General features: G+C 55.8%; 3 protein-coding genes across 3 annotated transcripts; 1 reads left to right on the top strand and 2 right to left on the bottom strand.

Annotated features, from left to right (window-relative positions):
• Window positions 1–7,368: 7,368 nt before the first annotated feature.
• CLAFUR5_05124 (uncharacterized protein) lies at window positions 7,369–9,798 on the bottom strand (the record flags this gene model as incomplete). The annotated part of the gene is made up of 1 exon (XM_047904272.1): window positions 7,369–9,798. The coding sequence occupies one exon, from the start codon at window positions 9,796–9,798 to the stop codon at window positions 7,369–7,371; it is 2,430 nt and encodes an 809-aa protein (XP_047760344.1).
• A 926-nt stretch (window positions 9,799–10,724) lies between these two features.
• Window positions 10,725–11,695, top strand: CLAFUR5_05123 (UPF0641 membrane protein; the record flags this gene model as incomplete). Its single annotated transcript, XM_047904271.1, has 5 exons — window positions 10,725–10,823; window positions 10,880–10,941; window positions 10,994–11,186; window positions 11,239–11,501; window positions 11,551–11,695. The coding sequence occupies 5 exons, from the start codon at window positions 10,725–10,727 to the stop codon at window positions 11,693–11,695; spliced, it is 762 nt and encodes a 253-aa protein (XP_047760347.1).
• A 233-nt stretch (window positions 11,696–11,928) lies between these two features.
• On the bottom strand, window positions 11,929–13,003 carry CLAFUR5_05122 (Nitronate monooxygenase; the record flags this gene model as incomplete). The annotated part of the gene is made up of 2 exons (XM_047904270.1): window positions 11,929–12,897; window positions 12,947–13,003. 2 exons carry the CDS (start codon window positions 13,001–13,003, stop codon window positions 11,929–11,931), a joined length of 1,026 nt encoding a protein of 341 aa, XP_047760346.1.
• Between the last annotated feature and the right edge of the window lie 245 nt (window positions 13,004–13,248).

Here is a 13,248-nt window from a genome sequence, read left to right as displayed (position 1 = left end):
TACTGACGCCTACACGGCCTCTCTACACCTATATCATAATGGCCAGCACCTACATAGACCCTACCGGCCTCGACCTCGCCGTCGATACCCAAAATGGTAATGTAGGTATAGTATGGTGAGTAAGGTGTAGGGTATATAGAGATGGGACCTTCTCGAGACGGGCAGCTACGGCTACGCCGGTGTCAGGGCGAGAGCCTGGCCTGTGAGATGCAAGGGTGAAAGCGAGAATGCAGGTGCGAAGTGCAGATGCAAAAGGGTATGGTATGATTGCTACACAAAACAAAAGACGAAGAAAGCAAGAGAGGCCTGGGGAAGGCCAGATATTTATACGCGACCCTCGCGAGTGCGTGTCCCCGCATCAACAGGGCTAACCCGTGCGAAGCCGCGCTCAGCAGCTTTGCTCAAAACCTTATTCCAACCTGCCCTACGTTCCGAGTCTTCCACGTGCTTCTTCCAGGGTCCAGCGCAGTCGCGGGTGCTCGCGGGAGTGCCGTGAGTCACACAGTCACGAGCCGAAGTGAATCTGTCAAGGTTTGGTAGAGGGGTGAATTTGGAGGGCTGGGTCCCGTAGTGAATGTTGCGGGGCATGTGATTCTTGGCGCTCACACACCAAGCTGGACTGTCACTTCTTGACGACTTCTGAGCACTCTGAGGCTCTTCTGTCCCCACCTTCTGTACTCTCTGTGGGGATACCATGACAGTAGCCCCCCCGAACAAAGCTGAGTTCCTACGAAGCCGTAGTAGTTCCACATATCGAGGATGTTCAGCTTCAGTACCAGGCCTAGGCCTGATGTCATGGTCGATACACCATTGGTAAGCCCCGTCGAAGAGCTCAGATTCGAAGAGCCTGCCGATGTTGACTTCTGGGCCGTCTGCGCGGGCGTGGTATTCTTCGATTGCTTGACGATTGAAGATGATATGTTGGATAGGTTCCCATGAGGTATCCCACTCAGGGCAACCTTGCCATTCGACTTCATACTTGATCGGCGGTAGTCCTTCAACGTCGTTGGGCTCTACGCGGATTCCCCGGATCTTGCGGACGGCATAGTCGTCAGAAGGTAGGTTAACAGGCTCGTCGACTTCTACTTCATCGGGAGGACCTGGCATGTCTTGGTTTTGGTTCGGGAATGGGTCCTCAGCCGACGGCCGAAGGCGTACGGGATGGAAGACGTCGTGGATCTTTATGTTCGCAGGAAGAGCTAGACGGTAGGCGTGTGAACTGATACGCTCGGTGATCTCAAAAGGACCTAGGTTCTTCCAGTTCAGCTTCTTGGAGGGGCGGTCTGTCTTGATGTTCTTGGAGTTGAGGTAGACCATATCGCCTACTTGGTAGTCGGGAGCTGGCTGGCGACGACGATTGGCTTGATCCTCGTAGATTGCTTGTGCGTACACCATCTCGTCGTGAACTTCTTCATGGATCTGTGAGAGCATAGTAGCGAACTCGTCTGCTGCTCGCTCGTTTGCGTCTTCGGTAGGCGGGAGAGGTTCTTCTGGTTCCATGCCTGTACGAGGGTGGTAACCTCTCGTAGTATAGAAGGGAGAGTAGCCAGTAGTCTCCGAGTCCCAGTTACGAGTAGCGAACTCCACCGCAGGGATATGCTGAGGCCAATCCTTCTGGTGGTAGTCGACGAAGCAACGAAGGACCTGCTCGAGGATAGCGTTCGTAATTTCGGTCTGGCCGTCGGTCTGTGGCTGAAAACTGGTCGAGAGGTTATGCTTGATGCCTAGGATAGCACACAGACGCTTCCAGAAGTGCGAGATGAACTGGGTGCCTCTGTCAGAGGTGATGCTATCCGGGAGGCCTTGAAAGCGCCAGACGAATTCGTAGAACAAGCGAGCAGTCTCCTTTGCGGTCATGCTCCAGCACGGGATCATGTACCGGTCCTTGGAGTGACGGTCCACGATCACTAGAAGGGCCTTTGCTTTCACGCCGCTGAAGGTCTTGCCGTGAGGAAGATCGGTGATAAAGTCCATAGTGATGTGCTTCCACGGACGATCAGGAGCCGGGAGAGGGTGCAAGAGACCGTGGGGACGGTGGCGGTTAGCTTTGGCTCTTCGGCAAGCAGCGCAGTTCAGCACGTAGCGGCGGACGTCCTTCCAGGAATGCGGCCACCAGTAATACCTAGCGAGGAGCTTGTGGGTCTTGGCTACGCCTGGGTGACCCCCAGAGGCGGAGTCGTGGATGATTTGAAGAATCTCAGCTCGGATATTAGAGCCTTCGGGCTGCGGTACGTAAAGCTTCTTACGGAAGTAGACGACACCTCCCTGGAGCTCGCACTCGGACAGCGAGAAGCCCGGGAATGTCCTCGCGCCAGATTCAAGGGCCTGAACTAACTCTTGGGCGTCTATGTCGGCATCGTACGCTGTTCGTACTCGTGCCATGATGCCTTCGGGCTGCTCCTCATTATCAAACCCCTCAAAGTCTGATTCGGATGAGCCGTCGGTCGTTACTGAGCCCTCTTCATCGTCGTTCAAGTCCTCAGCGTCCGAGGCGTATTCTTCAGGCTCGGATTCATCGTCACTCTCGTCAAGGTAGGCAGGAGCGAGCACGAGAGTAGCAAAGGAAGCGGCGAGCGTAGGCTGGCCGTTCGATAGGTACTCTCGAAGCTCGGAAGAGAGGTTGTGCTCTTTGATGACTTGTTGCCCTGCGATTTGCCGGCCCCCTCTTCGATCAACTGGAGAGTCACCAGGGCGGCGGGTAAGGGCGTCGGCCATCGAGTTGGCCTTGCCGGGCGTGTACGAGATCACGAAGTTGAACCGGGAGAGGAACTCGCTCCAGCGGGCCTGGCGACGATTGAGCAGCTTGCTCTTCATAAAGTAGACGAGGTTCTTATGGTCGGAGCTTACTTGGACGGGCATAGCAGAGCCTTCGAGCTCGGGGCGCCACTCTTCGAAAGCTTTGACGATGGCGAGAAGCTCCTTGTCGTAGATCTCGTAGTTACACTCCGTGGCGGTCATCTTCTTGGAGAGGAAGGCGACAGGTAACCAGGGGGATTCAGGCGAGCGGCGTTGTAGCAGGACACCGCCCACCACGCCGTCGGATGCGTCGGTCTCTACACGGGTCTCCAGTTCGAAATCGAAGTGCCGTAGAAGCGGGTTCTCAACAAACTTCGCTTTGAGCAAGTCAAAAGCCTCCTGGCATTCGTCGGTCCAGGCGAACTTCTCACCCTTGCGCGTGAGCTTCGTCAAAGGGCGTACCACGCCCGAAAATGCGTGGATGAAGCGGCGGTAGAAGTTGGCAAAGCCTAGGAAACCCTGGACCTCTTTGACGTTCGTAGGAGCATCCCATTCGACGATAGCGTCGATCTTCTCTTGGTCCATCTTGATGCCGTCTGCGGTAATGATCAAACCAAGGAACTTGACTTCGGTCTTCTCAAACTCGCACTTGTCGATGTCGAGCTGCAAGCCGGCGTCTGCGAGCTTCTGAAGGACCTTACAGACGTGCTCGCGGTGCTCCTCCTTGGTCTCGCTGTAGACTAGGATGTCGTCGATGTAGGCAGTGCAGAACTGATCGAGGAACTCCTGAAGGATGTCGTTAATGAAGTTCTGGAAGGTACTAGGCCCGTTACAAACGCCGAAGGGCATAACGAGCGACTCGAACAGCCCGTAGCGAGTACGGAAGGCTGTGAGATACTCGTGTCCTTCTGCCATTCGTAACTTGTTGAACGCAGCGATGACATCGAGCTTGGTGAAGTACTTGGCCTTAGAGAGGCGCTCGAGCGTCTCCTGAATCAACGGTATTGGGTAGCGGTTCTTCTTTGTAACAGCGTTCAAGCCTCGGTAGTCTACGCAGAAGCGTAGACCACCGCCGGGCTTCTTGACGAACATGACGGGACTGCCAGCGCTGGAACGGCTCGCTCGAATGAACCCCTTCTTTAGGTTCTCTTCGAGGTATCTCTTGAGGACGATAAGCTCTTCTCGGGACATGGAATATAACGGTCCGAACGGTGTCTCTGCACCTTCTTCTAGCTCAATCTTGTGGTCGTGAGGGCGATGAGGAGGCAGCGCGTCTGCGGCTTTAGCATCGAATACGTGGAGGATGTGGTGTGCCCAAGGAGGGACCTTCGTAGCAGGGTCGGTAGGTGTACGCTTCTTGTCGAGCTTCTCGAGGGCGATGTCGATATCGCGGAGAGAGGCGGCGAAGACTTGAGCTTTGGGCTGCTTAGCAGCAGTGGTGAAGGCAGCGGCGTTCACCTGGAAGATCTTGGTATACTCAGGACCGCGCTGAGGCGGCGGAGAAGGCGGAGGTGCCGGAGGAACTTCTGGAGGGAAGCTGACAGTAAGGGAAGTCCAGTCGATGATAGGTCGGTGTCGTCTGAACCAGGGGAGGCCGAGGATAAACTTCTGATGCGGTAGGGACGTAAGGAAGCTGGTGATCGACATACGCTTGCCTCCGAGGGTGATTGACGTGTGTACAACATGAGTAATCTTACCAGTGGTAGTCTCCGTGCCGTCAAAGAGTTCAAGGGTGCGAGGGTACTTCAGTTCCTGGGGTTCGAGGTTGAGAGAGGTCGCGAGTTTATAGTCCATAAAAGACTCGCCTAGTGCGCCAGTGTCCATGAGAGTGAGATTGGAAGAAGAGAGTTTCTTTGAGCCGATATTTACATTCGTGACGAACGGTTTGCAAGCGTGGTCCTTGCCCGTCTCGTCGTACAGGTCTAGCTGTGCTGTATTGATCCTCAACTTCTTTCCTCTCTTCACTTTCGGTAAACGTTGTTCTTGGTCTTCATCGCGTCGATGAGGAAGACCTAGGCTTTTTCCTGCTCAGCGGGAACAGCAGGAGCAGGCTCGATAGCGCCGACAGCGCCGCGAACCGGGTTGCGGGCGTTACGGGCAGCGAGCTGCGGACAGTTGGCTGCGATGTGGCCTGGACCGCCGCAGTAGGTGCAGAGTCCGGCCTGGCGACGGCGAAGCTTCTCTTCGGGAGTGAGCTTACCGTTGACGAGGCCCTGGACTCGAGGGACGGCGGCACCAGCGCTGAGATCCATAGCGTCACCTACAGAGACGGGAGGGAGAGCCGTAGGAGCGGCGGCGCCTAGTGGAGCAGCGAAGTGGCTTCCGGGACCACGAGGCTGACGACCTTGAGAACGGGAAGCGAGGAGAGAGGCGGTGTGTTTCATGTTGGAGTCGAGGCGCTGGCAGGTCTCGACGAGCTCACGGAAGCTCATAGCACCGACGTCCTTGTCCTCGAGGGCTCGAAGAAGCTCTGCTGACAAACCACGGCGGAGAGTGCTCTTCTTGGTCTCTTCGTTGTAGCCGGTGAACCCGATGTCGCGGTTGAAGGCCGCGAGGTACTCGGCGAAGCTCTTGTTCTTCTGGAGGAGGTTGTGGATGGCGTTCTGGGCGGTGGCTCTACGGTCTGGATCACCAAAGGCAGCACGGAGGTCCTGCATCAAGGTGAGGACGTCCGGGCAGCCGATAGTCTGCGTGGCGTTGTCGATGTAGTGTTGTACCTGAGCCGCGGCGTCTCCCCGAAGGAGGGAGAAGACGTACGTGACTTTGTCCTTCTCTTGCGGAAAGTGGTCGGCATTAGCCAACAGCTTGATGGTGAGCTGTGTCTCAAATGCCTCAAACTTGCTCTTGTTGCCGTCGAACTCGTCTGGGTCGTTGACCTTCTTGGAGAAGTGCTGGCGGCGGTTGTCGTCGGCGTGCGGGGCGAGGTTCTGGAAGGTGTTCACAATACCTTGAAGGTATGTTGCTTGGTTGTTTGCTTGCTCGACCTGCTGGGCGGTCTCGCGGAAAGAGGAGACGGTGCGGTTGATGAGAGCGTAGGCGGTGTCGGGGTTGGCGTTTGCCCAGGCACCGAAGGCAGCGGCGTTCGAGAAGGGGATGTCAGTCCACTCACTGAAGTGGAATGGAGTGTCTTGGTTGTCGAGGTTGACACCTCTATCGGTGGCGTGGTCACCCATGAGGATGACTCGAGTGGTTGACGGTTTGTTGGTCTTTTGTGATGTCAGGGCGAGAGCCTGGCCTGTGAGATGCAAGGGTGAAAGCGAGAATGCAGGTGCGAAGTGCAGATGCAAAAGGGTATGGTATGATTGCTACACAAAACAAAAGACGAAGAAAGCAAGAGAGGCCTGGGGAAGGCCAGATATTTATACGCGACCCTCGCGAGTGCGTGTCCCCGCATCAACAGGGCTAACCCGTGCGAAGCCGCGCTCAGCAGCTTTGCTCAAAACCTTATTCCAACCTGCCCTACGTTCCGAGTCTTCCACGTGCTTCTTCCAGGGTCCAGCGCAGTCGCGGGTGCTCGCGGGAGTGCCGTGAGTCACACAGTCACGAGCCGAAGTGAATCTGTCAAGGTTTGGTAGAGGGGTGAATTTGGAGGGCTGGGTCCCGTAGTGAATGTTGCGGGGCATGTGATTCTTGGCGCTCACACACCAAGCTGGACTGTCACTTCTTGACGACTTCTGAGCACTCTGAGGCTCTTCTGTCCCCACCTTCTGTACTCTCTGTGGGGAGACCATGACATTATTGGTGTGGGAAGTTTTTGTGCCGGCTTATATAGGGTGTTTCAAAAGCAGGTTGTGTATTGCATGTGTCTATCTAGAATAGACGAATGTTGCTCTTGAAGAGGCTGCAGGTGACTAATCAGTCACCTGATTCTTGGCGTACGTGGCCTGAAGTTTTAATGATGGGCTGTTGTCGATGTGCACGCTTGGATCGCGACAACTTATCGTATACCATGTTGAGAACATACAGGCCGCAGGACAAGCATGTGGGTGTGGGTGTGTCATGTGACTAGATCACGTGACTAGGGTTTGCCAGCCCATGGGCTGGCAAACATCCGGACACCTAGCATCTACCTACACCAACACTAGCGATACTGTATGTAGATACACGCTATCCCATTGGGTCCTTCTTCGTCTTTCGTGTGATCCGCCGTCTTCCACTGCTGCGCAACTCGTACCTGTTTAACATACCATACAGAACTCCAGTGTACACGTTGTTCACCCGTGACACTAATAATTCGCTTTCTTTATAGCTATAATAGATAGCTAATGCCCTTTGATATTCTAGGCCGCACTTGTACACGTGTGCTACACTTATAGAGTGAACTAGTTCATAGCCTCGCCTAGATGCTAGATAGTGGTGTAGACTATGGATCCTGTCGTTTTGTGCTATAGTTATGTAGCTGATCAATGCTTATCGGCTGTCATTCAGTGGAGGTCTGAGTACGAGACGTGCATGCAACTGAGCAAGGACTTACGGCCAGAAGGTAATGTCTATTGTCTTTGTGACTGCGTTCACCGGAAGGAAGCCTTGTCGAATGGTGCGACGTGCGGGAGACGTAACATGTGATACGTGAGCATTTGCAGGGAGGCGATCGCTGGATGACCATCTATGAACAAAGACAGCAGAGAATGCTCACCCAAAGAACTCGCCATTGACTAACGTCTCCCAAGGCCTGCCAGTGTCCCACACCTCCTGCATCAAGGCACGGGCACGGCCGACATGCTGCATGCCCCAGCCTTCCACCTCTTTGAGCCGGTCCATGAACAGTATGCGTTGATCCTCGACAAGTGCCTCACAACCAGCGGTGAACATTGGAAACAGGAGGCACGACTCCGCAGTGCTGCCTCGCCGGACTTGTTGCAGCGATCGGATAATCTTCTCCACAGAGTCCTGCACTTGGCAATGTGAGGTGGGAAGAGCAAGCACTCGGCGGGACAGGTGGATGAGGCCTGCCCAGTGGAATGCTTCATTCGTCGCATAGATTTCTGCCGAGTCTTTCTCGTCCTGGGCGTTTGGCGACTGTGGGAAGGTCGGATCTGTATGCATACAGCCACGGAAGACGGTGTTTGCGCTGGCATTGAGTCTCTTCTCCAGCTCCTCGGCTTCGTGCCTGAAGGCGTCAGGCGGTGTCCAACCAGCCTTGATCTGGTTCGTGACAGGATCGATGCGCTGATTGTCGCACTCAGCAGCGAGGGCGGCGACTTGAGCCAACAGTGCTATGCATCGGCCGGAGAAGCCGAAGAAGCAGTCTATCTGGTATATCTCCTCACCATCGCGGTTGACCAGCCACAGCCCGCCGCCATCCTCGTCGTACGCTCCGAACAAAGGTCGCATCTGTCGGTTAGACAGACTGCCCATGACATCCAGGTAAGCGAACCAGCGTGAGAGAAAGAAGATGGCCTTGTCCCGCGCGCCGTCTGCTTTTTGCGCCAGGTGATGCAGCCCACCTTTCGCCAGGATCATCTGACGCGCGACTTCCAAGTGCTGCTGCCAAGAGATCCGGACCGTGAATGTATGTGGTGAAATAATCTCAAGGGACGCAAGCATAACTGCGGTAGCAAGCGGAGCAAGCGATGAGGGATCTCTGGGGTCAGCGATTCCAGGCGATGATGGCTCATTAAGAGCTTGTCGCAGTGCTGGAAGAACATCCGCCATCCACTGAGCGATGCGATTTGCAGGTTCTGCATGTCCGAGTAATCTTGCGCGATGGGACGCTGAGAAGGCAAGCATAAGGTGCAGCAGATAGGTGTTTTTCACCGCCATCTGAGGCAGCACCCCTCGAAATGGATTTTCCGGGCAATCGTGAGGAACCATGATGCGGCCCGTGTGGTTGATGAAGTGGTGAAAGTACAGTAAGTTCATCTGATTTTCCAGAAGTTCCGTAGGCAAAGGCTCCAGCGCACGCGGAATCCTGATGGCCACTGGCTGGGCATAGTATCCGCCCGGCTCAAAAGCGATCTGTGCCGTGTCGGCTTCGTCGCTGGAAGCGCTGTTCTGCGATACAGCTGCGCTTGCTCGACGCAAATCAGGCGAACGTGGCAGTACCACATTTGTATCGTCGTTGCGAGGAACGTCAAGGTCTGCGAAGCCATGATCGTAGCCGTACGTCCTATACGATGTGCTGTCTGATCTGGCGAACCGTGGCCGATCGTCCTCGGTAGGATCTGACAGCAGGGACTTCACAGATAGCCTTCGCAGATCAGGTGGATCTTGCACACCAAGAGCACCAGGTTGCGCAGGGTACGGAGAGCCAGAGTTGACACTTGAGCTTGGCGTCGCGGGCGTGTTGACGATACTGCTAATGCTATGAGGCGTGACATGAGTGGATCCCGGCGACTGCTCGATATGGCTTGGGTAGTGCGGCACAGCAAACATCGGACTCGGCTGCAACGGAGGGCTGTTCAACTTGACGCGCTTCGCACGATGCTGAGGCGACCAACTGAATGCATCCTCTGTTGGCATAGAAGTTGGCGATGTTCGTCCGGTCAGGGTTGGTGAATGGTGGGCGCTGCCCATAGGTTGGTATGGGCTGGGCGGAAAGGCCGGCGAGCGTGCATACTGCTCGACCATGCGCAGCCTCGGATCCAGCGAAGTGCTCTCGCTGACAGCAATTGGCTGAGGCGTCGACTGAGGCATCGGCTGAGACATTGCGTGAGGCATCGGCTGTGGCATCGGCTGTGGGACTGTTTGCTGCATTGGTGGAGGTGTTGGCGCTGCCACGGGACGACTACTCGGGGGCCTGGGCTGCGGCGCAGTGGCAAGGTGCTGCGACGAGAAGACATGATCGTGGCCATGCCCGTTGCTTCTCGCCGGCGATGCAGCTGTGGGCGTCGTCACGAAGGTGAAGGTTCCTGACTCGCCCGGGGTGCCATCTTTGTCCTTCTTGCTGCGGCCGCTCCAGTTTAGCCGAATGCTGTAGTCGCATGTCTCGCCGGTCTTGACGCAATTCGAGCACGCCGGCTTCTCCTCTCCACACTTGACCTTGCGCGCCTTGCACGGCCAGCAGCCTGTGCGACTTCGTTTCTTTGGCTCGACGCCCGTCTCTGTCTTCGCTCTCGGCATTGCGGCGTCGGGATTCGGCGAGTGTGTCGGGCGGCGTTTCATGAGTTGCAATGGCAGGAGCTGGCTGCCGGCTCAAGACTCAAGTCATCTTTCGATGGCCACCATTGTTCGAGTGTGAATTGTGTCTTCGAGTGCCCCACAGCGTTCGCGGTTCGCGGTTCGCGGTTCGAGGCCACGGACTCGTCCTCTGGGATGTATCATGTATCGGAGTTCGGGCGGGGCTGTCGTGATGCGCTGCGTGCGTGCTAAGGCCAGGTAGAAGTACATGTACACTGCGGGAGGGTGCGATGGTTGCGAAGCTGGATCGATGCCGAAGCTGGACGTCGACGTCGGACCAGCAGTGACACGCGCGGAGCACCGTGTGGACGGCCAGCATGCACAGCAAACAGTCTGGACGGTCAGCATGCACAGCAAACAGTCAGCGCGTCTCGACCTCTGCCAGATAGAAGTCTTCCCCATGTGCTGCACGATCCCACCTGACACCACACTCTCACTAAGGTTAGATAATCCACGTCAAAACTTGACTGGCGTTACCTGGACAACAGTTGGCTTTGGTTAAGCTGTGCGCCAGATGGGACTGTGCGCCAGGGGGGGAAGGCTTCTAAGGTTCCACTTCTTCCTCACACACCGGCGCCGCGGGGTTTGCGTGATCCAGGTCCTTGGCAGTCGTGCAATGCCGCATGCGAGCTCCGCCGAGATGATGGATCCATCACACGGACGACGACACGACATGACAGTGATGGTGATGCAGTGGCATGCGCACGCCAGAGAGCAATCGCGGGTCTGCAGGTGACGGAGCGAAAGTATGTGGCATGCCCAAACGCCACCAGCACGTGACAGCGCAATTATGCAGGAGTCGGTAGTCCTCGTGAAACCAAAACAGTCTGCCGGAACAAAGCTTAATCTCCTCTACATACCATACCAACATGAGCGACATGGCGGAAAAGGCAGCTGACAAGCTGCTCAAACACCACCCTCTCCAGCGGCTTCCGTCGCCCTCACGAGGAGCCTCGGCGGTGCTTCATGTAAGCTTGCATATCCATAGACAATGCCACACCACTGCTCACGCATCGACTACCAGTCACTGGGCCTTGCATCGTTCGCCTACTCCTTCTCATACCTCGTGCGGAACCCGAATCCAGTGTACGTCGTCCCTCGACACCAGGGTCAGCGATTCGTCTGACTTGGAAGGCAGCAACGACTCTTATGGCTGGCATATGCAATACCTGACCATCATTGGTCTTGCATTGGCGACTGCGACATTCACCGTCGGCCTGCTGGCTGATCTGACCTTATCGCACCGCTTGTTCCAGCTCAAAAACTTCCTGAGTGTCGCCAGTGCGCCCATCGAGTGTCTGATCAGCGTGTTATACTGGGGACTTCGTGCTGTATGGTAGCCATCAACGCCGCCAGAAGCTCCTTCAACTGACCTTCCGGCAGATCGACCCAAGTCTCGTCCTCCCTGACTGGGCTCCACCGATTGCCTTGCCAGCCGATCTTTCCTTCCACGCCGTGCCATCCATCTCGCTCGTCGTCGACCTATTGTTCTTCTCGCCTCCATATACCATTGCCTTCCTTCCTGCATTCGGACTGAGTGGTGTCATTGCATTTGGATACTGGTTCTGGATCGAGCGATGCTACCGCTTCAACAATTTCTATCCCTACCCGATCTTTGAGATTCTCACCACCACACAGCGGATCGGGTTCGTACATACCATCAGCGAATATGGTCAACTGCTAACCCAGACTCAGGCTGTTCGGCTTCTCAGCTCTGCTGATGACTACCGCTACCGCGTCCCTTGTCTGGCTGTATGGCTATATCAACGGGAAAGAGCTGGAGAACACGAGCAATGGCGATCTGCATAGAACGAAGAGCGGGAACGTGAAAGGAGAGTAAAGGCGAAGCAGAGACGGAAATGCGCGTGTGTCACGACGAATACGGCAAGGGCAGACAAGGGTTGAATTGGAGGCCGTCTGTCTGGACGTCCTGCGCGTGCCGCGATCATGTATCAACCTAGGATCCATGATTGGCGCGATGGTCCCCGAAAGAGACGTTCTGGCTTGCTCACAAAATAGCATCAAGGGATGGACGACTGGACAAGACTTCAACACTTGTACGTACTTCGGCACCTACAACCTCGCCTTCACAGCATCCAATGCTGCGACAATCCCGTCTCTTACTTCTTCGACCATGTCAGCCGCCGACTGCTCCTTCCTGACCAAGCCAACTCCAGTGCCAGCCCATGTTGCGGCTCTTCCTTTACCATTTTCACCATATCCAGCATCGCCCAACTTGACAGCTTCCCGGTGTCGATCTCGGATCTCATCGATGCCGACTCCTCCCTCGTGGTCTGCGAAGCTTTCCGTGCGAAGACTGCGCCCGTCGTACAGCACGGGCCATTGATTTGGACCTCTCAGCTCGTCGAATAGTTTTGCCCTCACAGTCGCTTGCCCTCCATCAGTCGCAGCCAGAACCGCAGCTCGATACTTCGGATGCACATCCGTCTCTGTGGCAGCGAGGAACCGCGTACCAAGGACGACGCCGTGCGCGCCCAGCGCGAATGCTGCAGCAGCTCCACGACCGTCCGCAATGCCACCTGCAGCGACCAGTGAGATGCTGTGACCGGCAGCCTGAAGAGCATCGCTGACCTCTGGCAGCAGAGAGATGATGCCGGCGCCTTTCTCGAAACCATGTCCGCCAGCGTCGAGGCCTTGGATACACATGACTTCCGGCCGAGCATTCGTTGCAATCTTTAACGCACCTTCCACTGAGCCGACCTGGATCCAGACCTGGGATTGAGGCGAAGCCTGTCGTACCTTTCTCGCCCATACGGCATAGTCCTCGAATTTGTGAGCGGCGAAAAGCCACACGACGGCCGGCCTGAACCTTTGGAGCAGCGGGAGTACGTTGTCCGACTTCAGTATGAATGAAAGCAGGCCTATGCCAATCGGAAGCAAGCCATTCTCGCGACCCAACCCTTCCTCGACTTTGGTCAATTGCGCTTCAAGGTCTTTCAAATCGTTTACACCTCCTATCTGGCCCAGAGCACCAGCCTTTGAGACCGCCATAGCCAAGTCAGCGCCGGCGATGCCTCCCATCTGGATGAAACTTAGCGCCGCGTTCGGGAGCATGACATCTGTGACTTACCGGAGCATTGATCACGAGCGGACTCTTCGTCCATGGTAATGACTGTTGCAAGGACATGTCGACCGCGGGAAAGGTCAGGAAGAGAAGCGCGATTAAGCTGCGAACTATCTGTTCTTCAAGAAGGAACGGCTTGGCGTAAACAACGAACAGTCAGCTGTCTTGAAGCTGATACCCAGACAAGGGCTTTATACCACACAGCAGATTGTCATACCGAACACGAACGACCAAGCAGAAGCAAAGTGGAGTCCATGAGATTCAATATCAAGCTCTTGCGTCATGGCGAAGCCAATTGCGGAGAAGTC

This window comes from Fulvia fulva, chromosome 4 (genome assembly GCF_020509005.1).
Source record: "Fulvia fulva chromosome 4, complete sequence".
Taxonomy (NCBI): Eukaryota; Fungi; Ascomycota; class Dothideomycetes; order Mycosphaerellales; family Mycosphaerellaceae; genus Fulvia; species Fulvia fulva.
The sequence above is the reverse complement of the archived record's forward strand: the minus strand, read 5'-3'. Positions and strand labels throughout refer to the sequence as shown.